The sequence below is a fragment of the Lepidochelys kempii genome, chromosome 3 (assembly GCF_965140285.1).
Source record: "Lepidochelys kempii isolate rLepKem1 chromosome 3, rLepKem1.hap1, whole genome shotgun sequence".
Lineage (NCBI taxonomy): Eukaryota > Metazoa > Chordata > Testudines > Cheloniidae > Lepidochelys > Lepidochelys kempii.
Genome location: NC_136382.1, coordinates 161,002,802 through 161,025,097, shown reverse-complemented (window position 1 = coordinate 161,025,097; position 22,296 = coordinate 161,002,802). Strand labels below are relative to the sequence as shown.

General features: G+C 37.5%; 1 protein-coding gene across 27 annotated transcripts in view; it reads left to right on the top strand.

The window, feature by feature from the left end:
- Window positions 1–22,296, top strand: part of DISP1 (dispatched RND transporter family member 1) — a 161,392-nt gene that overhangs the window by 119,724 nt on the left and 19,372 nt on the right. For 26 of the 27 annotated variants that reach the window (XM_073338808.2, XM_073338798.2, XM_073338799.2 and 23 more), the window contains one exon: window positions 21,190–21,219. In XM_073338808.2, the coding sequence (XP_073194909.2) occupies window positions 21,190–21,219 (30 nt within the window). Of the gene's footprint in view, window positions 1–20,061; window positions 20,104–21,189; window positions 21,220–22,296 lie in introns of all 27 variants that reach the window. The other variant, XM_073338815.2, reaches the window with a different exon arrangement.

Sequence of the window (22,296 nt, the reverse complement as noted above, 5' to 3'; positions counted from 1 at the left end):
GGTCTCACGGCTATTGAAGAGTGGGGATTGATCCCTGTGACCTTGCTTGTGAAGGCGCTTGAAGGGGAGGACAGTTGTCCAATTTACTGTTTGTGGGCTTTGTCGTGTTAAAATGAGTATAAAACAGTAAAACCATATTTCTTTTGCTAAATAAATCCAATAATATTGAATGCACAAAAGGAATGGATCTGTTGAGTTAGTGCCATTTTTACATACTCACTTAACCATACTTTAAACCTCAAAAATTAGACTGATTAGTTTCCTTTACCAGAGATGTTTCTTCATACATAAACTACTTTGGAAATCATCCAGTTTTAGAATATTTGTGTGTTTTGACAAAAGTGTTTTTAAATGCAAGTTTTCCTAAGTTTAATTAAATTTAGTATAATCAAGCTAGCTTTCATTGCTGCTGTTCAATTGTATAAATATATATTCCGGTATTGGTTATAATTGTGGAGTTGGAGAAGAAGGTACATTATATGGAAAGAAACTTTGCACAAATCTTTTCGCTAAAATTTAAAGCTTATAGGCAAGTAACTAATTATTTCAGCATGGCTGGTTGTGTCGTTTTTCAAGCCTAAAGCGTAACATTTGTCAGTGACCTAATCTTAAAAGAATTAAGGGCTGGTATATCCCTGTGGATTAAAGAGTGTAAAGAAGAGAGATTGAAGTAATGCACATTTGTGCTCGCCTTTTAAACTGAGCTGGATTGCAGGCTTTATAATGTGTTCAACTTGAAATTTTGTAGTTTGACTACATTTACAATAAAATATCTACACCTAACAAGAACTGTTTAAATGAGTGCAGTCAAATTAATATATTTTTGAATAACTTTTAAAATCTCATTTTACTCAGTTTTTAGAACCTTTTACAGCTTTAAGACTTAAATCTCTGTCATTCACTAAATATTTGTGTTTACATGGGAAGAACTAGTTATCTGTTTACAGAAGGTTGCACATGGAGGGGCCTGGGCTGCTGCTATTTTGTTTTACAATGGGGGCGGGGGAAACATTGTAACCTGTTAGGAGTGGGCTGAGTTTTGTGGTGGTGGGTATAACACATAGAAGAATTGTTTGCGAAGTCCATGCATATAAAAGTAGATAAAATAGACAAATGTTGGGCCTAATAACACTGATCATGGCCTTTTAACAAATCAAACCTCTGAGATTTGAAAATCTTGGGTAAGAGATGGCAAATGTCTTCAGTGTTAATTCAGGACATGGTTAAGAAAACATTTGAATTAACTCTCTTGCCATGAGCAGAATATCTCACTGTAAAATGGTTTAGCATCTGTGAAATCCCAGCTGTCTGCCCAAACTATAGAATTAAATTACCCAGACATTAAATTTCACTTTCAAACCAATGTTTTCTGAACTTTATTTTTCATAGAGAGGGTTGTGGTTTATTTTTAGTTAGTTTTTTGGAGGGCTTTCTACCCCCTCCTCCTTTTCAAACACCCCCACATCCCAATGATCCTCACTGGGGCTGAGAGAGGCGGAGCTTGCGTGCATCAGCAATTCTCAAACTGTAGTGCTTCGAAAACTGGCAGGTGACATTGGTCTTATTCTTGCTGCACCTGTGTTTTCAGCTGCTTCTATAGCCAACCAAGGTACTCACCCCAAAGAGGCAGATGGAGACAAGGGGGAGGAACCAGCAAAACCATGATTAGAGTCTACTATCCTCCAAAAGGAGGGGAAGTAGTATGACCCACTCTGACAACCAGAACCACTGGTGGGACTGGAGCTGCCAGGGAAGATGGAGACTATGCAGCATACATGGGGGAGAGAGGAAGAACAAAAGACAATATGATTAATTTTTCAAATGGAACAAAACACTGCAATAAAGAAAATTTAAAATACTTCTAATGCTTTCTTTATATTTTCCCATTTCAGTTATTCACATAGGGCTGATATGCAATATAAATGGAATGGGATGGTAAGTGCAAAGATTACCTTTCTTAAAATGTAGTCTGAACTACGGAAAGCATGATGATCCTGCTGTAGACGGTTTCTTTTGGAGCAAAGTTGCACTGTTTTACTCAGGTTCATGTGCTTTTTTAAAAAATAGACAGCTATAGTCAAAATACTGAATGACATCCTTGTTAACCTTGATGTTGAGTCTTTTAGAATAATCTCTTTTGTGTCATTCAGCCTAGAGAACTTAAATCTATATATTCAAATATGAACTGAATGGAGGCAAAGGGGAGGAGGTCATACTGCAGGCAAGTGAACCATTCCACTTAATCTCCTATGAATACGGCAGTTGCACACCTATAGGATTGGGTCCACAAATGGACACCAATGTTCTTCGCACATCTCCAAAGTAGAGAGAGGCTCAATATCTTCCCAAATCACTTGCATTTTGAGGTGAAGTTGCAGAAACTCTTGACTGCAGCTGATAAACAAGTAAAATGTTCTGTGTGAGGTGACAGAAGTATCAGAAAGTTAAGGAGACTAATTCATGATTCTTGATAAAAGTACAATACTCATTCATGGTGTTTCACATATACAAAATACTATACAAACAATTGAGCCTTTCAACTCCCTGCAAAGAAAGAAGGTGGTATCCCCATTTTACAGATTGGCAAACTGACACAAATAGGTGGTGGTTTCTCTAAGCCAGTGGTGGGCAACCTGCGGCCTGTCAGGGTAATCCGCTGGCAGGTCGTGAGACAGTATTTACATTGACCATCCGCAGGCATGGCCGTCCGCAGCTCCCAGTGACCGCAGTTCACCATTCCCGGCCAATGGGAGCTGCAGGAAGTGGCAGCCAGCACGTCCCTGTGGCCCACGCTGCCTCCCGCAGCTCCTGTTGGCCGGGAACAGTGAACCGTGGCCACTGGGAGCTGCAGGCGGCTGTGCCTGCGGACGGTCAATGTAAATACTGTCTCACGACCTGCCAGCAGATTACCCCGATGGGCCGTAGGTTGCCCACCACTGCTCTAAGGTCACGCTACAGTGTTGTCAACGTGAAGCATTCAAAAATTCAAACAACAAAAATATCTTTATATTGATTTAAAATTAATACTTCTAAAATAATAAATTTGGCTTTATTTTCCTTGTTTTTTTAGCCTTTAGCTTTACATCTTTTTCTTAGCAACCATGAGTGCTAAAAATTTACTTTTTAAATGAAAGCTGAACTTCTCATCTTATCACGTGATTCCAGGAGCTGAAGCTTTAATAAGCATATCACATTTTATGAGAGGAGATAAAACTGCAGAAGTCAACAACAGGTGCAGACGCAGCACATCAGTGGCAAAGTTGTTCACATTTGAAGTAAGACTAAAATACACTACTTTACATAGATACATAAAGTACCAACAAAGTGCTAATGTTTTCAGACCTATCATTCATCTTCCGTTGCAAAGGTAACATTCAATCGATTTAAGTCCACTTTTAAAAAAACTGTTGTGGGGTCACTAATTTAAGTCTTGAGTTCTGGGATTCTAGGATCTGCTATATCTCAGAGTTTTGTGTCACACACTTGTCTAAACTGCATTTTCCAAATGCTTTAATACAGTTGTCCTTTTAATGAGTGCCTTTAAAAAAAAAAAAAGTGTTTTATAAAAATAAGTGGCTGAAAAGTTGTGAACTGGGGATGGAATTTTTTTTAGCTGCCTCCTATCCATTTTACAGTTTGCTGCTAGTTACTTGGCAGACAGCTGAGAAGCAGAAAGAAATAAAAAGTTCTTGTTTTTAAAAAGCCTTTTTAAAAAGAGTGGAAAGGTTTGCCAAATACCAAGTCATAATAACATGACTTTGTTATGAAACAGCTCCCTCCTCAATTCCAGGAAAAGGGTATTTGTTATCTAGTACATTCCTCAAGTGCTTGCAGAGCTGCTATATATTATATTTAAGAAGAAATTACTGACTTTAACATTTTAGGAGGTTATTTCTCACTTCAGAAATATTTTAAAACGGTTCTAAAAATACTTTTATACTGTATCTCATTTAAAAATAAAAGATTTTGCATACTTCCAAACACCTTTCAATATAAACATATTTCGTTTACAATGTATTTCACACATTTAAAGGTTCCTTTGTTTTAATTTTTATGTTGAGGTATAAATAACTTTTTGTGTACAGTGTATGTGCATAAACCATAATAAAGATCTCTAAGACAGAGACTTATCCCAATAAACCTTGCTATAAAACTAAAATAATACACACGTTTCCAAAAGTAATCACTTTTATTATTCAGATCACCCCAGAGGGGATGGTTCTGATCTGTTTCATCAACATTCAAATAGCTAAATGGCAGTTTCTGTTGTTCAGTTACTTTGCTTCTAGTACCCAGTGGTTTGATGTCCGCCCATAAATGCACTACGATTCCACAGTATGTGCCAGTAATTGCTGCGTGGTAGTAATCTACGTGGCAACAATAAAGCATTCCCAATCCCGTCCATCTCTTTATTCTCATGGGGGGGAAAGGTTTGCTTCACACACTCTTGTGGAATTATTTTACTCTGAGTTCCCATGGCGGCTGAAATTACAATGCTAGGGAGAGCAGGGGCCCCAATTTAGCCAGCTCCTTTCCTACCCACGAAATACCGTTGCTCCATGGGATACCTATACTGGGGCTTCCATGCGTCAGGGAAGGGAAAGGATAGTGAAACAAACTGTTACATCCCTTTTGTGACACCAGCCAGGTTTGCCAAATCTGGGTTCTGTCCTCTTGTGCAAGTGAAGGGAAAGAACTGTCCCTCTGACTGAAATGTCAGGTTGGCTCTATTTTCTTCCCCCAAACTGACTGATCTTCAAGTGTCCATTTGTCAGCCTAGGCTTTTAGTCTTCACTTGGACTTGCCTTTTATAAATTAGTCATACTCAGTCTTAATAGGCTTGTTCCGGCTTAATAGGTATTCTTAGATCCCATGATGATGACTATTGTACATAAGTTGCTTATGAAAACAATATTCTGTATTTTTCATTAGCACTTGCACAGAGCTTCAGGCAATGGGATAACATGCAGAGACCACAGTGGAAAAAAGGCAGTTCATAATTAAATGCTTGACAAAATTAAAATAGTCTGTGCAAGTCCAAACTAAATGGTCTTAAACAACTTATTCATTAAGCAATCTAATGACTTTTTCAGGCTTTTTAATCATACTAATTAAGCACTTCTATCTGTCTAGACGTCAGATTGCTTTGAGCTAAGTGTCTATGCAATAGCAAAAAGAACTTCTAAAATTCCTGCTTTGGTCTGTGTGCTGCAGAGTACCAGAGTCTTACAATCTTTTGACCTTTAGAACCTGGTGCTTGTAAGTGGCAGAGACCAAGTGTGTTTGAAAATGAATTTCCCATGCCCTGGGTCCCTCACCTTTCCATGAACAACAGAATAGTTAGTACTTAACTAGTGATCTACTAGGCCTTTGAACTGTAGGCTTCAGAAGAGATAAATTAACAGATAATAGAAGAGGAGTGGCAAACAACATAACAAGTCCATCCTTGTTTACTAAATTGGCTGGAAAAATAGCATCAGCTGTGCTCCCCTTTAATAGGATGGTCTGGTTTTGTGGTAAGGCCAACTTTTAAAATTTGCATAAATTACATAAAGCTTTGTTTGTGAAAGCCTTAAAAAGTACATGCAGAGCAAGAAAACATGGCAGTTTAAAAAGAAATGTGGGATTTTTTTTTTTTTGGCCAAATATATTGTCTGTTTTCATTCTCCAGACACTTTTTATAATAGGCTTGTAACAAGGTTCAGTTTCAAAACAAGACTGCACTAGACATTTTGGGGCTTGAGGGAGAAACTAGACTCAACAAGGCTGTTTCTGTGGTTTTCAGTATTCTCATGGAAAAGGTGTATGCAGGGGCTGGGTATATTCCTAGTGTTCTGAGGCTTTTTTCTATGTGGGGGATGAAGAAGATGGGTTTCAAAAAGCAGCTTGTAAATAACCACAGTTCTCTGTATCTAGCCTTCCTACAATCTGTCCGTCCTTCCCTGTGACAGCATTTCATAATGCCTCCTTCATCCTGCAGCAAGTGATATAATAGATGACGCACACATTTCTCAGTGAAGGAAAAGTACTTGAACAGAGAAGGAGGAATAAAAGTGTCTGTGTGAGAGAAAACAGCATGACCATTTCTACACTACAGGGATTGTTACCAGCAGAGCTATAGCACTGTCGCTGTGCCACCATAATCCCATAGTGTAGAATGCAGCGTATGCAAATGGGAGGGTTTTCCCGTCAGTATAGGAATTCCACCTCCCCGAGCAATGATAGCTAGGTTGAGGGAAGCATTCTTCTGTCAACCTAGTTGCGTCTACACTGATGTTCGGTTGGCATAGCTAAATTGGTCAGGGATGTGGATTTTTCACACATTGTATGACATTGCTATGGCAACCCAGATTTAAGGTGCAGACCCAGACCAAAGTTTGATCCTTCTGAGTGTAATTGACATTAATTTTGTTACAACAATAACAGCAGTGTGAGATTTCTCCCCACCACCCTTGCTAAATAAGTCTTTATCAATATTGCATTGATGTTCATTCTACAAGTTGTCCAGTTGCACTAGTGGAACAATATACATGTTTTTACATATAGAAATCCTGGGTTTACTGGAATCTTAGTAATCATTCATTGACATTATAGAATGTATTTAAACATACTCTCCAGAAATAAAACTAGTTTTGAAAATAGTATTCCGTTGCTCTCATATAAAGGAGAGGAGGTGACTACTGTTATATAAAAGCATGTACTATATATTGAGTGGTTGAAACATTTTTTTGAGAGTACGCATGACATGATTTACTTAGCTGAGTATTTACAAATATGAATTATACTGGAAACTGAACTTTATTTTGTTTCTAGTTCGGAGGTGCAATGTGTGTTAAAGGGTGATAACAAAAATAAATTGTAGGTGTTATATGGGAATTCTAATAAGTTGCTCATTACAATAATTAAGTGAGATGACAAAAGGTTTGACATTAATTAGAGCCATAGCAATCTGGTCATTTATACTATGATTACTCACTTTTTTCATCTTTGTATCGTCTAAAGGAATAAACTGTTGATTGTTCCTCATGGAAACAGTTTTTCAGTCTTTGGTTCTTTCAGTGTGCAAACCTTGGAAATCTAAAAATTTAGAATCCTTTTAATCTGCAACATAGTGTTTTCCACTGTGGTGCCTGTTTTATTGCACAGTTTGTCTGCCTTCCTTACAGCTATCATACAAGCAATTCTCTGTCTCAAGCATCTATGATTAAAGAAAATGAAAACTATGCAAACAATGTTAAGACCTATTTTTGCCCTGGGAAAATGGTAGTTATTAGAAGAACTATAAAAGGATTGTAAACTGGAAAGTTTGAGGGACAATAATAAAAATCTGTAGTCTTTTACTGTAGGACCGCAAAGCTCTTTACAAACAATTTACATCTTACAGCACACCTGTTTAAGTAATTACCTACCTGTAAACATTAAGATAAGTAAACCTGAGGCACGAAGACCCAGATTGTGAAAGGTGTTTAGGCTGCAAACTTCCATTGATTTCAGTGGAAGTTAGGAGCCTAAATCACCTTTGGAGAGCCGAGACTGAGGGCTAGATTGTGAAGCCTCTACTCATGTTCAGTACCTTCTCAAGTATTCTTATTGATTCCAGTGAGACTACTCCTAGTGTAAGGTACTATTAACTGTGAGTAAGGATATCATGATCTGTCCTCAATTAATTCCCCAATTTTACATAGCAAATTGGTAGCAGAGCTGTGAACAGAACCTGGTTTTCCTTACTTCCAGTCCCATATACTAATTAGCAGACCACAGAATAGTGATTTAGTGAATGCCAACTCTAAGCAGCATTATAGAATTTTGTGGAAAACAAAATTTTGGTGACTAGACCACGGAATCTAATTTGAGTTATGTGTGATTGGAATCTGCAGCCTTCTGTTTGCCTTTTAATAAAACTGCAAAAATTTCATGCATGTTAAGAAAAGGATCATTAAAAACAATGATCAAATTATTTTCTTTCTCACATTTCCAGTATTCACTGGCATATCCCTTAAGAGAATACTTCTGCAGAATTCTTATTATGTTATAATTTAAAAGATCATTGTGTATCTAGTTGATTCCATTGACAGATGGTTTTATGCTGACTTTTTATTCTTCTCATAGCTTTTTTTATGCTGACAAACACTGATTACATTAATCCTGTTTCCTTTAGTTTATCCAGTAGTCGAGCACTGTTTTTATTCTTTTCCATAAATAAAATACTGAACCACTGAAGTTTTCACCAAGTCCTGAATTTTTTCTCACTTGCTTCTTAATAAGCAAACCAGATTCAAATAATGAATTTCTTCTCAGGAAATAAAGTAGATGATGTCTGAACAAGAGGAGTGAATTTAATAGGCAAAGTCAGCAATGGATTAGAGAAGCCTTTTTTTTTAATACAAAATAAATGGGTATATTAAGTCAGTTTAATGTTGTAGCACTGCTGTTGAATATGCATTTTTATATGCTGCTATTAAAAAAAATTAATGTAACCGTGGCTCTAAAAATTCTAATATCAGAATAGCTCTGTGGGATGACTGTGGAAAATCCTAAGTAGAATTATTGACTTCCTGTACAAATTGCCTGTATGCACATTTACATATTAATGGTTACATGACTATAATCTCAAACTCGCTTTATGTTGTGGAGAATCCAAAATGGCTTTCAAAGATTTATTTTCATTAAACGGATGTGAATTTATATGTAAATGCTCATGCAAATGTTCATAACCACCATTTTGACTGACAGTAGGGATTGAACCAGAGAACTTCTGTGCTTAAAAAGCATGAGTTTCAACAGCTTGAGATAAAGGTCTAGGCTCTGTGGTTGGGCTCTAATTGACTATCATCCTCTGGATCCAGCACAAAGGGTGGGTTACATTTGCATTGTAGCTAATACTGCTTATGTGAGTAATATTGAGTGCAAGATGGCTTCCTGGGGAGACTGGTATGAGTTTGCCTTCCGTGCATAGTCTCATGAGTAGATATATACATAGGATTATAAAGTCCATAAGGTGAAATTTTACCCTCAAATACTCACATGTAAATATGATAGACTTCAATGGGAGCTATGCTCGTGTATTTATGTCAGAATGTGGCCTTAAAGGCCCTGATTTGGCAAAACATTAAAGCACATGCTTAAGTCCATTCTTATTAAGCTGAGCACTTAAGTACATGCTTAACTTCAAGCATACAAGTGCTTTGTTGAACTGGGGACAAAATTGTTGAAGTAAAGCCAGAGTGTTTTTAAAGAAGATTTAATAATACAGAAAGGTAAAGGTAATGTTTCCCATCTCCATAATGTGTCTAAACGATTTAGCACTTTGGAAGTAACTCTAATAGATTGTTGCCTGTCTTCAAAAAGACTTGGATCAAAGTTTACCACACCTGCAGGGCTGTGCAATAGATAGAAGTGGACCCTTTTGACAACTAATTCACAAGTCCTTGCATCTGCACAGGAAGGAAGCCTGAAGCATGTACCAGCTGAAGTATAATACATGGAAAATCTGTAGCCTCCTGATTCCAGAGTCAAACTTGTACATGCTTCATTTGAATCAGTTTAGCTTGTAATAAAATAGTGCAAAACCTTCTGTTTAGAAATACATTTATTAAAATATGTGCTCACCTACATCCGTTTTGTCCTGTCTGGTGTCATTTGATAGATCACCCTCCCTCACTCCCCCCCGCATATGTATATCGTGTTTTGTTAGGTCATGTTCGTTTCCTGTCCATCAGAGGCATACAAGGTGTGAGCATGACCGTACATTGCTACATTAAACTGGGAAGTATAATAACAGCTTAGTTTTTTAATATGTATATTTATATAAATAACATTTTGTAAGGAAGTAACTTTGTGCCAAAAAAGCTGCTGAAAACTACTCCAGTAATCATTTAAGTCCCAGAAGAGATCTGTTAATTTCACTGTAATTATAAAGAAAGGAAATAAGACAAATGGCTTCGGACTTATGAAGGATCTTGAAATAATATTAGTCTGCTCCAAATTAGTTATTGGCTTGTTTTCAAATAATGATTCATGGTGGTATTATAAAAAGCCTTTTTATTGTCTTCCTGAATAGTTCAAAACTTTTGTTTAACTTGCAAAGCATTGTGTAGCTTTGCTTTTAGAGCCATTTGAAAAGAAATATATAAACATTTAGGCCTTAGGAAGAAGAAATTACTTTACACTAAATTTATAAATTCTGTCATTGAGAATATTACTACAGATATGGTTAACTGTGATGAGACATTTCAACCGTGTTGTTAGCAATGTTCTTATCTTATATAAGAATTGTCCTTAAAAGTGGTTGCCCTGTTTGGAGAGCAGCTGTTTGGAGAACATTTAATGTGATATACTATTATCTCAGAATATGTCTTCAGAGATCTAGGTTCTATAGTGAAAGGGAGATGGAGGGAAAATAAAATCCATGGTGTGTAGGGTTTTGTATATTAGCACCCACAATATGCTGGGTGGCCTACCAGACAGAAAAGGCATGGTTTCTGTCCCAGCGTGCTCACCATATAAAGGCAGTCAAACAGACTATAAACTGGGGGAAGGGGCACACCAGCAAACAGAATGGATGAGGTGATGCTTGGTCTTTTCTTAGGGAACATGGAAGGGAAGTGTGGAAAGGTTAATTATTTTAGGGATCTCAGTATAAATCAGATGTCAGCATGGCAAAAATGAGTCTCCTAGTAGCTTAAATACAGAGACGGAGGATTTACAAATAAATTCAGGAAGGATGTTTATCCATACGGGGCAGCATGAAAGAAAGTTTGGAGCATTTATGTGAGAATTAGATTTAAAAGTAATCTATGGGGTATGTATTTCTGAACATTATATAAGCTTTAATTTTAAAAATAGTATATAATTACACTCTGACATTAAATATCAAAATAAAAATATCCAGCTCAAATTAAGCATGTACAAAACTGGTATATTCTTTCATTCATTCAACTCTTCACACATCTGTTTGCCCATCAGAAACCTATTTTCATGCTGAACCAATCTTCATGTCATGCCATCAACTGAAAGCTCATGATCAGTAGATGTCTAAAGTGGTTTAGCTTTTTCAAAAGTGGGTCAGTAAACTAACAAATGGATTTAATGTAGGTTTACTACCAGAAAGACATTAGTGGAGTTTTGCCATGGACTTCAGTAGGGCCAGGATTTCTCCCAATATGTTTGCTACACTAACTCACCAGAGCAGAATTTTCCTTGGCAAAGTCATCCGTGGTAGCAAGCAGCATTTAGAGAGTGTAGCTTTTTTTTGTTGATTCTCTTAATTGCACTTCCTTCCCTTGCAGAAATCGGCAATTTTAGTTGCTCACATTTACTGTGAGTGTAGGGCAAGATGTCCCAAATAATCTGAGGAGTGGGATAGAATACAAGCAAAACATGAGACCCCTTAAGTCTGGATGTCTCAGTTGTAAAAATATGACATGCTATGTATATTTTAGTCACAGTTGTAAAGAAATTTGATTTTTGGCCTCTACTACCGCAAAGACTTGCATCCATGAATCACTTAATGCATGTGAACTATCTCATTGAAGTAATAATTCATATGCATAAAGGTTAGCACATGTGTAAGTCTTTGCAAGATCACTGCCTTAACCTGTGATCAGACGAACCTTTAGTTAGTATTATTTTAAGACCCATCCTAACAACATGAGAGAGAGAGAGAGAAACAAAAGCATTCTGGATTACTGCTTGTAAATGTACATTTAAGTTGACCAGAAGTTTGTCTGCACCTTTCTTAATGCTTTCTGCTAAAGGGAAAACAAAAGTAGTTATCAAATGAAGAATTCAGCATCTTGAGAACTTGTACAACATTGGTGCAATGTTCTGCTGTGTGTTGTCTTTTTCTAGGTCTAAATAAGCAAAGCTAAGCACAAATCAAGGGTGCAAACATCACGTGGTTAAACTGTTTCAAGAGCCAGTCTGTGATTAGAAGCAAAGAAAGGTATAACAGAAAATTAAATCAGTATTGTTTGTTAAACATTTTAGGGTAACTTGATCTAATCATTAAATTAAATGATAGTTTAAATGATCAGATGTTGTTTCCAGTTTAATCACCAAAAAAAAAACATTTAAAAACGATTGAAGTGGTTCTGATGGTGAATAGTATGCTGAAAGCATAATTATTTTCCCAGTAGGGATTTAACTTCTGTTGTAAGTCCTGATGGAAGATGTACACTGTGGTGCAGATCTAGTTCTGTCTTGCAGGGTTTTAGCTTATCCCTCAGTGTAGTAGATGATAAAAAGCTATGTTTTATCACTACTTGTAACCAGATCTACCAACAAAGGGGAGAACTTCCCTTGGGCAAAATAAAATGCCGTTGTTAACTGCTTCATGATCCTTGAACAGGGGAGTCTTTCTATTGATAAGTCTTTCAGTAAGTATAGCTATTTGTAACTTAATATTTTGACTCTCTTAAGAGTGAACTTCAGAGCAAAGTGAAATGCAGTGACACAAGTTGTTGCCATAGGAAGATGGAGGTGAGGGACTCATTCAGTAAAGTATAAATGGTCTTTGACCTTAATCACAGAAATTGAAGCTGGAGAAGACCTATTAAATTGTCTAACTTCTGGGTTCTTAAACTGTCTCTGACAGTGGACTACATCTCATTATAGTGATTCTCATGGACCGCCTTCTCAGCTATTTGTTATCAGGTGGACCATCTTACTGGTGATCACTTAATATCCTTATTGCAATTGCAGCAGTTGTTTATGTGGAAAATATTTAATGTATTTTCAACTTTTGGTGTAACCTAGTAGCTGAAGCCAAGGAGAACAGCCAGCACTTTGACCAGCCAACTCTCTCTGAACTACAGATTGGAAGCCATTGGTCTAGCCATTATCTTGCCCATGCAGGATTGTCCCATTCAGTATGATATCTAGTGTTTTGTCTAGATTTATTTTAAGTGTCTCAAGTGATGAGGTGCTTAGGATCCAATTGTTTACTATTTGGCCTGCATAAATAAAGATTTATTTGAGGTTCATGTTAGGAAGGAAAGGGGATTCCATTCCTTACTCTCCCATAGTTGTCTTATATAAATTTGAGTGAATCACTTAACTTGTCTCTGAGTTCCCCACTGGTAAAATAGAAATAACACTTTCTGGTTTAACAGATATGTTAAGGAGAAGTCCATAAATGTTTGGGAGATGCTTAAGATATTTCAATGATGGGGGGCATTTGGGATTCTAGATAGACAGATATGTGCTCTGCTCAGCTTGAACAACAGTTTTAAACAATTGTTTTACCTTAGTTATGTGGGGTGGGAACAGAAGGGCTCTGGACATTTCTTTGTTAGTGGCTAAATTACTTTGAGAATAATTTTGTAGACTAAGCCTTTTTGGGTATGTAAATTCCTTTAATTGTTGTTTGTTTATATTTTGTGCAGTAGTACATAGGATTCCTAATCATGGGACAGACCCCCATTGTACTAAGGGACTGTACACAAATAAAACCAAACCCATATTCTTGTCCCACCATCTATAAGATTTGCCAGGAATAACTAGATGCCAGTTCTCTATATCTGTGTGACTTCTATGGCAAAAGTATAAAGCAGTATTTTTTTAGCACCCTTTTGAAGTGTCATTGTAGGAAACAAAGAGTGAGAGGCAAAATAATGGACTGGATCATAAACTGGCTAAGAGAGAGGAAACAAGCTTAAATGGTCAGTTCTCCTGGTGAAAGGATAATGGTGGGGTGCCACCTAGATTAAACTAAGGCTGGTGTTTAATGATCAGGGGAAAGGGTTGAAGAATGAAGTGTCAAAATTAGCAGATGACATATGGCTGTTTAGATTAGTCAAGACTGGGGGACCCTCAGAGAGACTAACCATGCTAGCTAAACGAGAAACATGACTGTAGTTAAAGTAAATGCTGACAAATGCAAAGCAATGTGCATATAAAGGAATAATGTGAATTACTCATGTACCTTACTGAGTTCCAAGTGAGCTGTAACAACTTGGACAGAGAGACCTGACCATCACAGCAAAGAGCTTAATAAACTCCTTGGGTGGTTGTGGGGCAGCCGTTTTAAAAAAAAAAAAAAAAAAAAAAAAAGCAAGCAAACAAAATCTTCAGATATATAAGGAATATGATTGAGACTAGTACTAAAAATAAAATCCTATATTAATCATTAATGTCTCCCCTTTTGGAATAGTGTGTTCATTTCTTGTCATCCCAGCTCAAAAAGGATAGAGCAAAAAAAGACGAGGTTCAGAAATGAGTGACAAGAATAGTTCGTCATGGAAAAATTCTCTTTAAGAGAAATAGAATAAACTGGAACTGTTTATCTTGAAGAGGAGACAATTGAGAGAGAATCTAATAAAAGCATACAAATTAACGAATGGTGTAGAGAATGTGGGTCAGGAACTTCTGTTCACTCTTTCTAATAATACATTAATGAGGGGACATTCAATTAAATTATCACGAGGTAACATTTGAAAAGGTCAGGAACTTTACAGGATTTGGAGAAGGTTTGAACACTTACGTGGGTAACAAGAATATCTATAGTTATAATAGAATTTTTTTTTTAATGTTTTGGAAGGAACCGGCTATGCCTATAGTAGGTTGTGTTTTGAAATGTGTGTAGCTAACAGGTTTTAACCAACAAGGTTTTTAAACATTAGCATAGAAAGGGCAAGGTATGCTTTTAAAAAAAATGCTGACTGGTCATTTGTCAACCCAGCGAACACATTTTTAAACACAATTAACACTGTCTACACTGTGAAAAGTTTTTTAAAGTGAAAAATTTGTTGGCTAAACAGGTTTCAAACCACAGCCTATTTTGCTAATTTTCCCGTGGCCTTGTGGGTTGGTTAATCCATACCGGCCTTCTGTAGGATTTCTAGCACCTCCTTGAGCATCTATTAATGATCCAGTATGACAGTTCCTATCTGTGGGGTAAAAAGAGTTTCTCCCAACCTAGAAGTGCAATGGGAGGGCTGAGAAAAAAGCTCTATGTAATTTTAAGGAGCACCACTTGTCCTTAAACACGTTTGGGTTTCCTGCAAATTGTTTTCCTCTAATGCAATTTAGGTCAAAGAACCAAAGAGACTGCTAAAAGCATCAAACCATGCATAACTTTTATTGATGAGCATTAAATTCATTTAGCACAGTTCCATATTGATCCATCTTGCTTTTAGTAAGGCTTTTGACACAGTCCCAAATGACATTCTTATGAACAAATTAGGCAAATGTGGTCTAAATGAAATTACTATAAGGTGGGTGCATAACTGGCTGAAACGTACTCAGAGTAGTTATCAATGGTTCACTGCCAAACTGGGAGGCCATAGCTAGTGGGGTGCTTCTGGGGTCTGTCCTCGGTCCAGCTGGAGAATCTCCACCATTGGAGGTTTTTAAGAATAAGTTTGACCAACACCTGTCAGGGATAGTCTGGATATACTTGATACAGCATCAGCACAAGGAATGGACTATAGTGACCTTTGGAGGTCACTGCCAGCCCTACATTTTTATGATTCTGTAGTGAGGCACGTGCTAATGCAGCACTGTTTTATGCAAGGAAATGTCCAGGTAAAAGTTAGGGAAGTGATGTGAATTAATAATACTTTTGTTATATCCAAAGGCTAAGAGTTTGGGGACCAAACTGTCCCCTCTGTTACACCTGTGCAACTCCATTGATGTCTATGGGAATACCTGGGTGTAACTAAGAACAGACTTTGGCTCCAGTGTAGAGCATTGGAGACAGAATATGGCAGAACACTCTGCTCCCTGCTGTTTAAAATAAAAACTAAATTGCTAGTCGAGGTTGCAGAGGGAATCTTTCTAATGTGAACTGCTGCATTGTGCTTTCGTTTTAGGCACACAGCCTAAAACAGCTCTGTGAATGGTATCCTGTGCCTCTGGTGGACCATTAGGGAAGGATGGAATGGGGTATGACAGCTGCAACTACCATGGTGGAGGGCTCACAGTAAATTGTGGATGAGTTCAGGTCTACCACAAGGTTCCCTCTTCAGTTTTTCCTGTACGGTTTACTGCAATTGTACTAGTGCTGTGATGCAGCAATTCAATCCTGCATTGTCCTATCTTAAATCCTTGCTGTATCACTTTTCAGCATTACCCCTGTTGTGCTAAGCACAGAGGTATTTTAGCTTTGAGTTGAATTTGAATCCTCTCCAGTTGGGCTTTCTCATATGGGTAACTTACGTACACTGTTAGTGTGTTCAGTGAAATTCTTACAAAACCTACAGTTCCTTTCTCACGAAGATCGATGAGCAATCTTTTTCTTCAGCAAAACTTTCTTTAAAGTTCAGTAGAGTTACATAAATGAATTAAATAGAAGTACAGTGCTTTAAAAACTACCCACAGTAGGATTAATTAATTAAGAAGGAAAGATCCATTTTGCTATGCATTTCTGTATTTTAGGGCAGAACGAAAGAATTTTTTAGTGAAGTTTGTGGGGATAACTTTTCCTACTGACCAGTGTAATAAAGATATTATAACAGCTGCAAGGTATTGGTTACACTGCTGGAATTCATTCTGGTGTACACAGAATTTTTTTTATGCATGCCTTTTGAAAGAAAACAATTTGATAGCAGGTGTGACCTTTAACCTTTCCAGACTTGAAGGACTTAATCATCGTCATTTGTTCAGCTCTGAATATACTTTGAGGAGAGAGGAAACAGAAGGGAAATGTGGGTTTGAGGCGTTTTGTTTTCACAAAGATATTAAAGTTGGAGGGTTTTTTTTGTTCCGTATAAAAGAAAATGAGGTTTTTTCCTAGGAAAAACATTTTGTACGAAGACTCCTCACGATAGACTTATAATGGAAATGCTCAGTGAGCCCTAATTATGAGACAGATGCAAAACGAACACAGTTCCCTATCCAGCCTTGTCTGACGGAACAGGCAGCAGATGCTGTTGCAGTTCTACTGGGAAGGTGTCACAGCATACTTCAGCAATACATTGTTCCAACCAGACCACCTTCTGGGGGTATTTTGGGGACAAGGGTACAGGTGTGGCCATGGTACCCAGATGAACTAGCTAAGGGTTGAGGAGAGGGGGTAGCTGCCATGGAAACTATTGCAGCAGCCCTGCAGCCTGAGGTAGGTGGAGTGGTTGGGGAAAGGGGAGTGCTCTGTTCTCTGGAGCACTCCAGTGGAAAGCCAGTTTTGTGGAGAGGAGAGTATTTGTCCCTACAGAGCAGCTACTTAATTAATTTTTCTGTTTTTATGGTTTAATTATCTGCTGATTAAAGTGAAGCCTGTTGGAACTGATGCGAGTCAGGCATGTGCTTGGCAAACTTCTCTACATAACCCTGCCAACACATCACAAATCTGCTTGCAATAGCCCATACTGTTCCAATACCAGACCGATCTCTCTGGGTTACATACTGCCAGTTGTGCCATTTAGTGTGGTGGTTCAGTTATTTGTAATTATGTCCAGATTAGAGAATGAAATTCATTTTCACAGGTGACAGAACGTGCATTGAAATGCAGATCTTTTATTTCTAAAGGCTAGAAATTGGTTGGCCATGGGGTCAATCTACTAAGAGTGTAAACTAAGAGTGTAGATTATCCACCTGTCTCTTGCACTTCAACCTGAGTTGAAAAATCTTTCCTTAATTTTTTTCCCTCAGCCCTCTACTCAAAGAGCTGATCATGCCACCAAAGCTTTGACCTTTTTTATTACATGAATGAAGCTAAAGGTTCATAATTTGTATAGTTATATGGAACGATACCGTAAATTGAGAGTGGCTGTCATTCTGAAAAATTCTACAGCATTTAATTATAGCTTTCTAGCTAATTTGCCCTTTGTTCTTGTTTATAAGCCTTTTGGCTTTGAGGTAATCCAAAAGCTTGTTGATTTACGTGAACATTTCTTTTCATACATGGTCTTATTGCTACTCAACTCTGATTCAAATGATTTTGAGTAGAAACCTCTTCATATATTGGTGATACGTTGAGAGTGGTCTGCAGAACTTGGTCCATACCACATTCAGAGCACTCAGCCACGCTGTCTACCAATTGGGCTGAAAGAGGAAGGGATGGTCTTGTATTGGGAGTCAGTAGATCTGGGATCTGTTCCTAACTCTGCAACAGAATTCCTGTGTGATCTTGGGCAAGTCACTTAGGCATAAAATTTCAAGAGAGTCCACTAGTTTTAGATGCTACAAATTTTGGGTTTCTAATTTGATGTTTTTTCAGAGGTAACTGCATTGACCTCGGCTGAAGTTGAGACTTTTCAGCATCTCTGTTTTAAGTTTCTCACACTGGACAACCAAAGTTAGTGGACATATGATAATTTTGGCCTTAATCTCTCTGTTTGAGTTCCTGATCTGTAAATAGGGAATTATAACCCTTCCCTCTGGATGTTGAAAGGATAAGTGCAGGTTTACTGTTTGTGTGATGCTTATATGCTACAATAATGAACGCGACAGAGAAACCTATAAATAAAATTGATCTTCTAAGTAGGTCTCTAATGTAGGTGGAAAAATGATACCCTATCTTAACTTCTTCCATGTCTTTTTTTTTCTTTTAATATTTATATAGAGATTTATATGCGTGTCGTGCTTTTCAGAGACCATAAAAGCCCAATGATTGACTGACGGAGTTTGCCATATAGGCTGGAAGTTTTGAATCTAGATCAAGGTTGTTACATCAAGGCTTAAAATTTTTTTGCAGGCACCTATTTGCCAGAGAACTTAATCTACTTTCCAGAGTCCATTGTGAAAGATGGGAAGGCCCCACTGTCCAGAGGTAGTACCATGGTGAGAAGTCCAGTCCCTCTACTCCTAGAAATGGGGAAGGGTGATGAGATTCCTACTAGATCCTGCTTAGGGATTCCTAGATCCCTCTTAGAGATTCCATCTTTCATATCGCCCTCCAGCTAAAAGGAAGGTTTCAAATGTGCCAGCCCCCTTTGGCTGCTGGAGGGAAGGAGCATTTATTCTCTTCTCCTTCCCATCCTAAAGCCTCCTATCTTCTGCATAGGTAAGGGACTCCACAATGCCTCCTCAGCTTCCTGGCTATTGTAGCTGGGCACTGGGCATTCTGCCATTCTACCATTTCCCTCCAGCTTCCTGGCTGCTAACACAGAGCAATGTTTGCTAATCTATATTCCCCCATTTATATCCGAGTTAATAGCTCTGCTGCCTGTTTCCATTGCTGCTCATAGCTTTCTCAAGGAGTAGTACAATCGATAGGATGTCAGTTTGATGGTTGCCCACAGTTTTCAGAATAGCAGCAGTAAAAGCTAACAACAATCAAGTCTGTTTTCACTCTGTTAAATCATAGGAGAACTCTGAGGAGCGGGACCAGCAGCAGCAGAGAGGGGTACTTCAGTCCTCTCTCTCTCTCTCTCTCTCTCTCTCTCTCTCCAGACCCAGCAAGATAGCACTGCATTGTTAACCTTCCAAATGTGAAATGCATTTAATCTTCACAACAGCAAGGGATAGAAACTCTTTGTTTAATTAAGTCAAAGGAAAAGTAAAATTCTGCAGAATTTGGCATAGGTTCTTCTACGCGCCAGGAAAAGCTGCTTACTCTCCAGTGGCAGATGGATTTTTCAAGTCCTCCATTACGTCAAGTCTCCGAATTTGTTCAGCACCAAATGCAATGAGACTTTCCGTTTTCCCTATAAATTCTGGGAATTACGAGCACCTGCTCCATCAATAGTGACGAATTCCATGATCATTTACAAATGTGTGTTCAACTTCTTGAAGTCGTCAGCTTGGGTTTAATCAAAATGTAGCACAGCAGTAGGAAAATAAATGCTTTATTAAATATTCTAAAAACAATAAAACATATCTGTCTACAAAGTTTAGTTTTGTTTTTGTTTTTTAAGGACTTATGCCTTTTAGCCCTATTTTGGTTATAAAATGAAAACGTTTGTTTTCTTGTGATTCCTTTTGTATTTCTAAAGTACAGTTACATTCAAAATGCTGTGTCATTTTAATTTTTCTTTTGATACAGGAATTAAGTAGTTAAGAGTTGTAGTTATTCTTTGTATCATTTGACCCAGACCACAAAGACTTAGCTATGATGCTTAAAAGATAGTTTAGAAACCAGGTTTAGTTTGTCTTGCTTTATCTGTTCTTTCATCTTCACAGCTGATGTAAGGCGTGTGTGTCATTGATGATGCCCAGTAATAGGTATGCTAACGTAGTTTATTTTATGCTTTAAATTTGAGTATTGCTTGAAAAACTTATTTTTGATTATTCCTTTCTTATCACAGCAGTGCTGGTCAGCATGTGTGTGAAGTGGTATGCTAAGTTATTCTACATAAGATTGAGCTTTCTGCTTGGTCTAAAGAGTCCTAACTTTTTAGGGGCTGTTTTACACATAGATGGTTTTTGTTTCTTTGTTTTTGTTACCATAACTATATTGGTTTAGAAACATGGAGTTAAAGCAGTACAGCCCCCGAGTGTGAACACAGTTATACCTGTACAAAGATGCCTATAATGGTACAGCTCATTCCCCTGAGTCAGGATTTCACTCAGTATCTCTTGCAGAGACAATGTATCTTATTCTTAGACAAATTGACTTTTTTAGTTGCGCCTGGAACAATCTCAGAAGCCCTCATAAATTCTGAGCCATTAATGCATGGTGTGGGAATTAGAAAACCTGTACTCTTTCAGAGAACTGAGAATTTAGTACTATAAGAGACCATTTTTCACAAAAAAAAGTCACTTTAGTTAGTGTCTTCTGTCTACAGAATATAGCAACAGTATTAAAGATGACCATAGAAAGTAAAACCAAGTTCATACTCACCTGAAACTGTGGTTTTAGTTACATCTTTGTAACATCTGTTTGTCATATCCATAGATATTGAATCTTTAAGTGGATTTATGATTTTCCCCCAGAGACCGCTTTTTGGTCATCTTAATTACAATTTTTTAAAATGCGAAGTGTATAATGAAGATGATTACTCCATGAAATAAGATCCATTTGAAGAAGAGCAAGTATTAGCAACCAATACATTTGTGCCTGTTCTCTCTTGCTATTCAGAATAACTTTGGTAGAGCTAGATTTCTAGTAAAGAAGCAACAACATCATTAGCAGTTGAAATGGGCTTTATTTGGGTACCTTTTTGGGTTCCATTTTTCTGGATAATGCCAGGATAGAATATGCCAATTTAAAATATTTTCTTCCCTGGAACTGCACAGGAAAAAAGTATTCGTGCACAAGTATTAGTGCATTTTGCCTACATTCAATAATTCTTTTTTTTTTTCCTTCAGACCAGCCAGACCATTCAAGTTACCAAAAAGGTAAGGTACCGTATAAGCACTTATAAATCTTGTGCATGTTCTTTCATATGTTAAGAAAACCATGTCTCATACACAGGTGATAGTGTATTGTAAAATCAGCTGTTGTGCATATGACTAGGTTTCACTCTAAAAACAGAAGGAAAGAATAATATTAATTGAAGACATATCCCGTGTTGTCTTCTGATTCTTTTTTAATTTTCTTTTCTTTTCAAATACTGTGTGCGCACACTACCCACATCAGGCACACAGAATCCACAGCTGACCACAGTCCTGCTCCTGAGTGTACCACCAGAAACTCCCTGGTCTAACACCAAGAATTATAAAACAGCCTGATTTAAAAAGCTCAGGAGAGGGCATTGCAATAATCTTTCCTACCCTTAAACACAAATTTGGCATGGGTACTGGCTCTGTACATTTAATGGAAGAAAGTAGAATGGCCTACCCAAAATTGTGCATGCACCTGAAATCTTAGATACCATTTCAAATGAACACATGTTAAAGGAATAATCCACATGCAGGAATTGCCCTCAGTAAATAATAGATCTGTTCAGTGAATATACTGCTTATAAATCCAATCAAATAAATTTCCATTGTACGTGAAACAATGAAAACCTCTTAAATATACACAAACTAGACCTTTTGAAAAGTTGTATATATCTTTTTGTGTGCAACCAGAATGTGATGAACCAGGTTTTTCTCATTATACACACACAGACAGATTCACAAAGGGAACTCCTAAGCATTATTTTATTGCTTAGTATTCAAACACAATTTCCCAGCTCATTAGAAGTGCAGTGAGGCAAGTAAAGAATCACAAATATATGTATTTGGTGGATTAGGAAAATGTAGCACCATACCACAAAGCAGTGTAGGAAATGTTAACATACTACTGACTAGACTGAATGCAGCAGATGTTTTGGCATAAATTAGATTTCAGGCAGCTATGAATTTTGTGGTTAGTGGGCACTTCCACTTGATTCGGGCTACTGAATGGTTGAAGAAATGGCTTGCTTACCAGTCTGGCCCAGTCCTCTGACTCTTTTCAGCCAGTTGCACCAATGTATTGGTGGGTTTAAT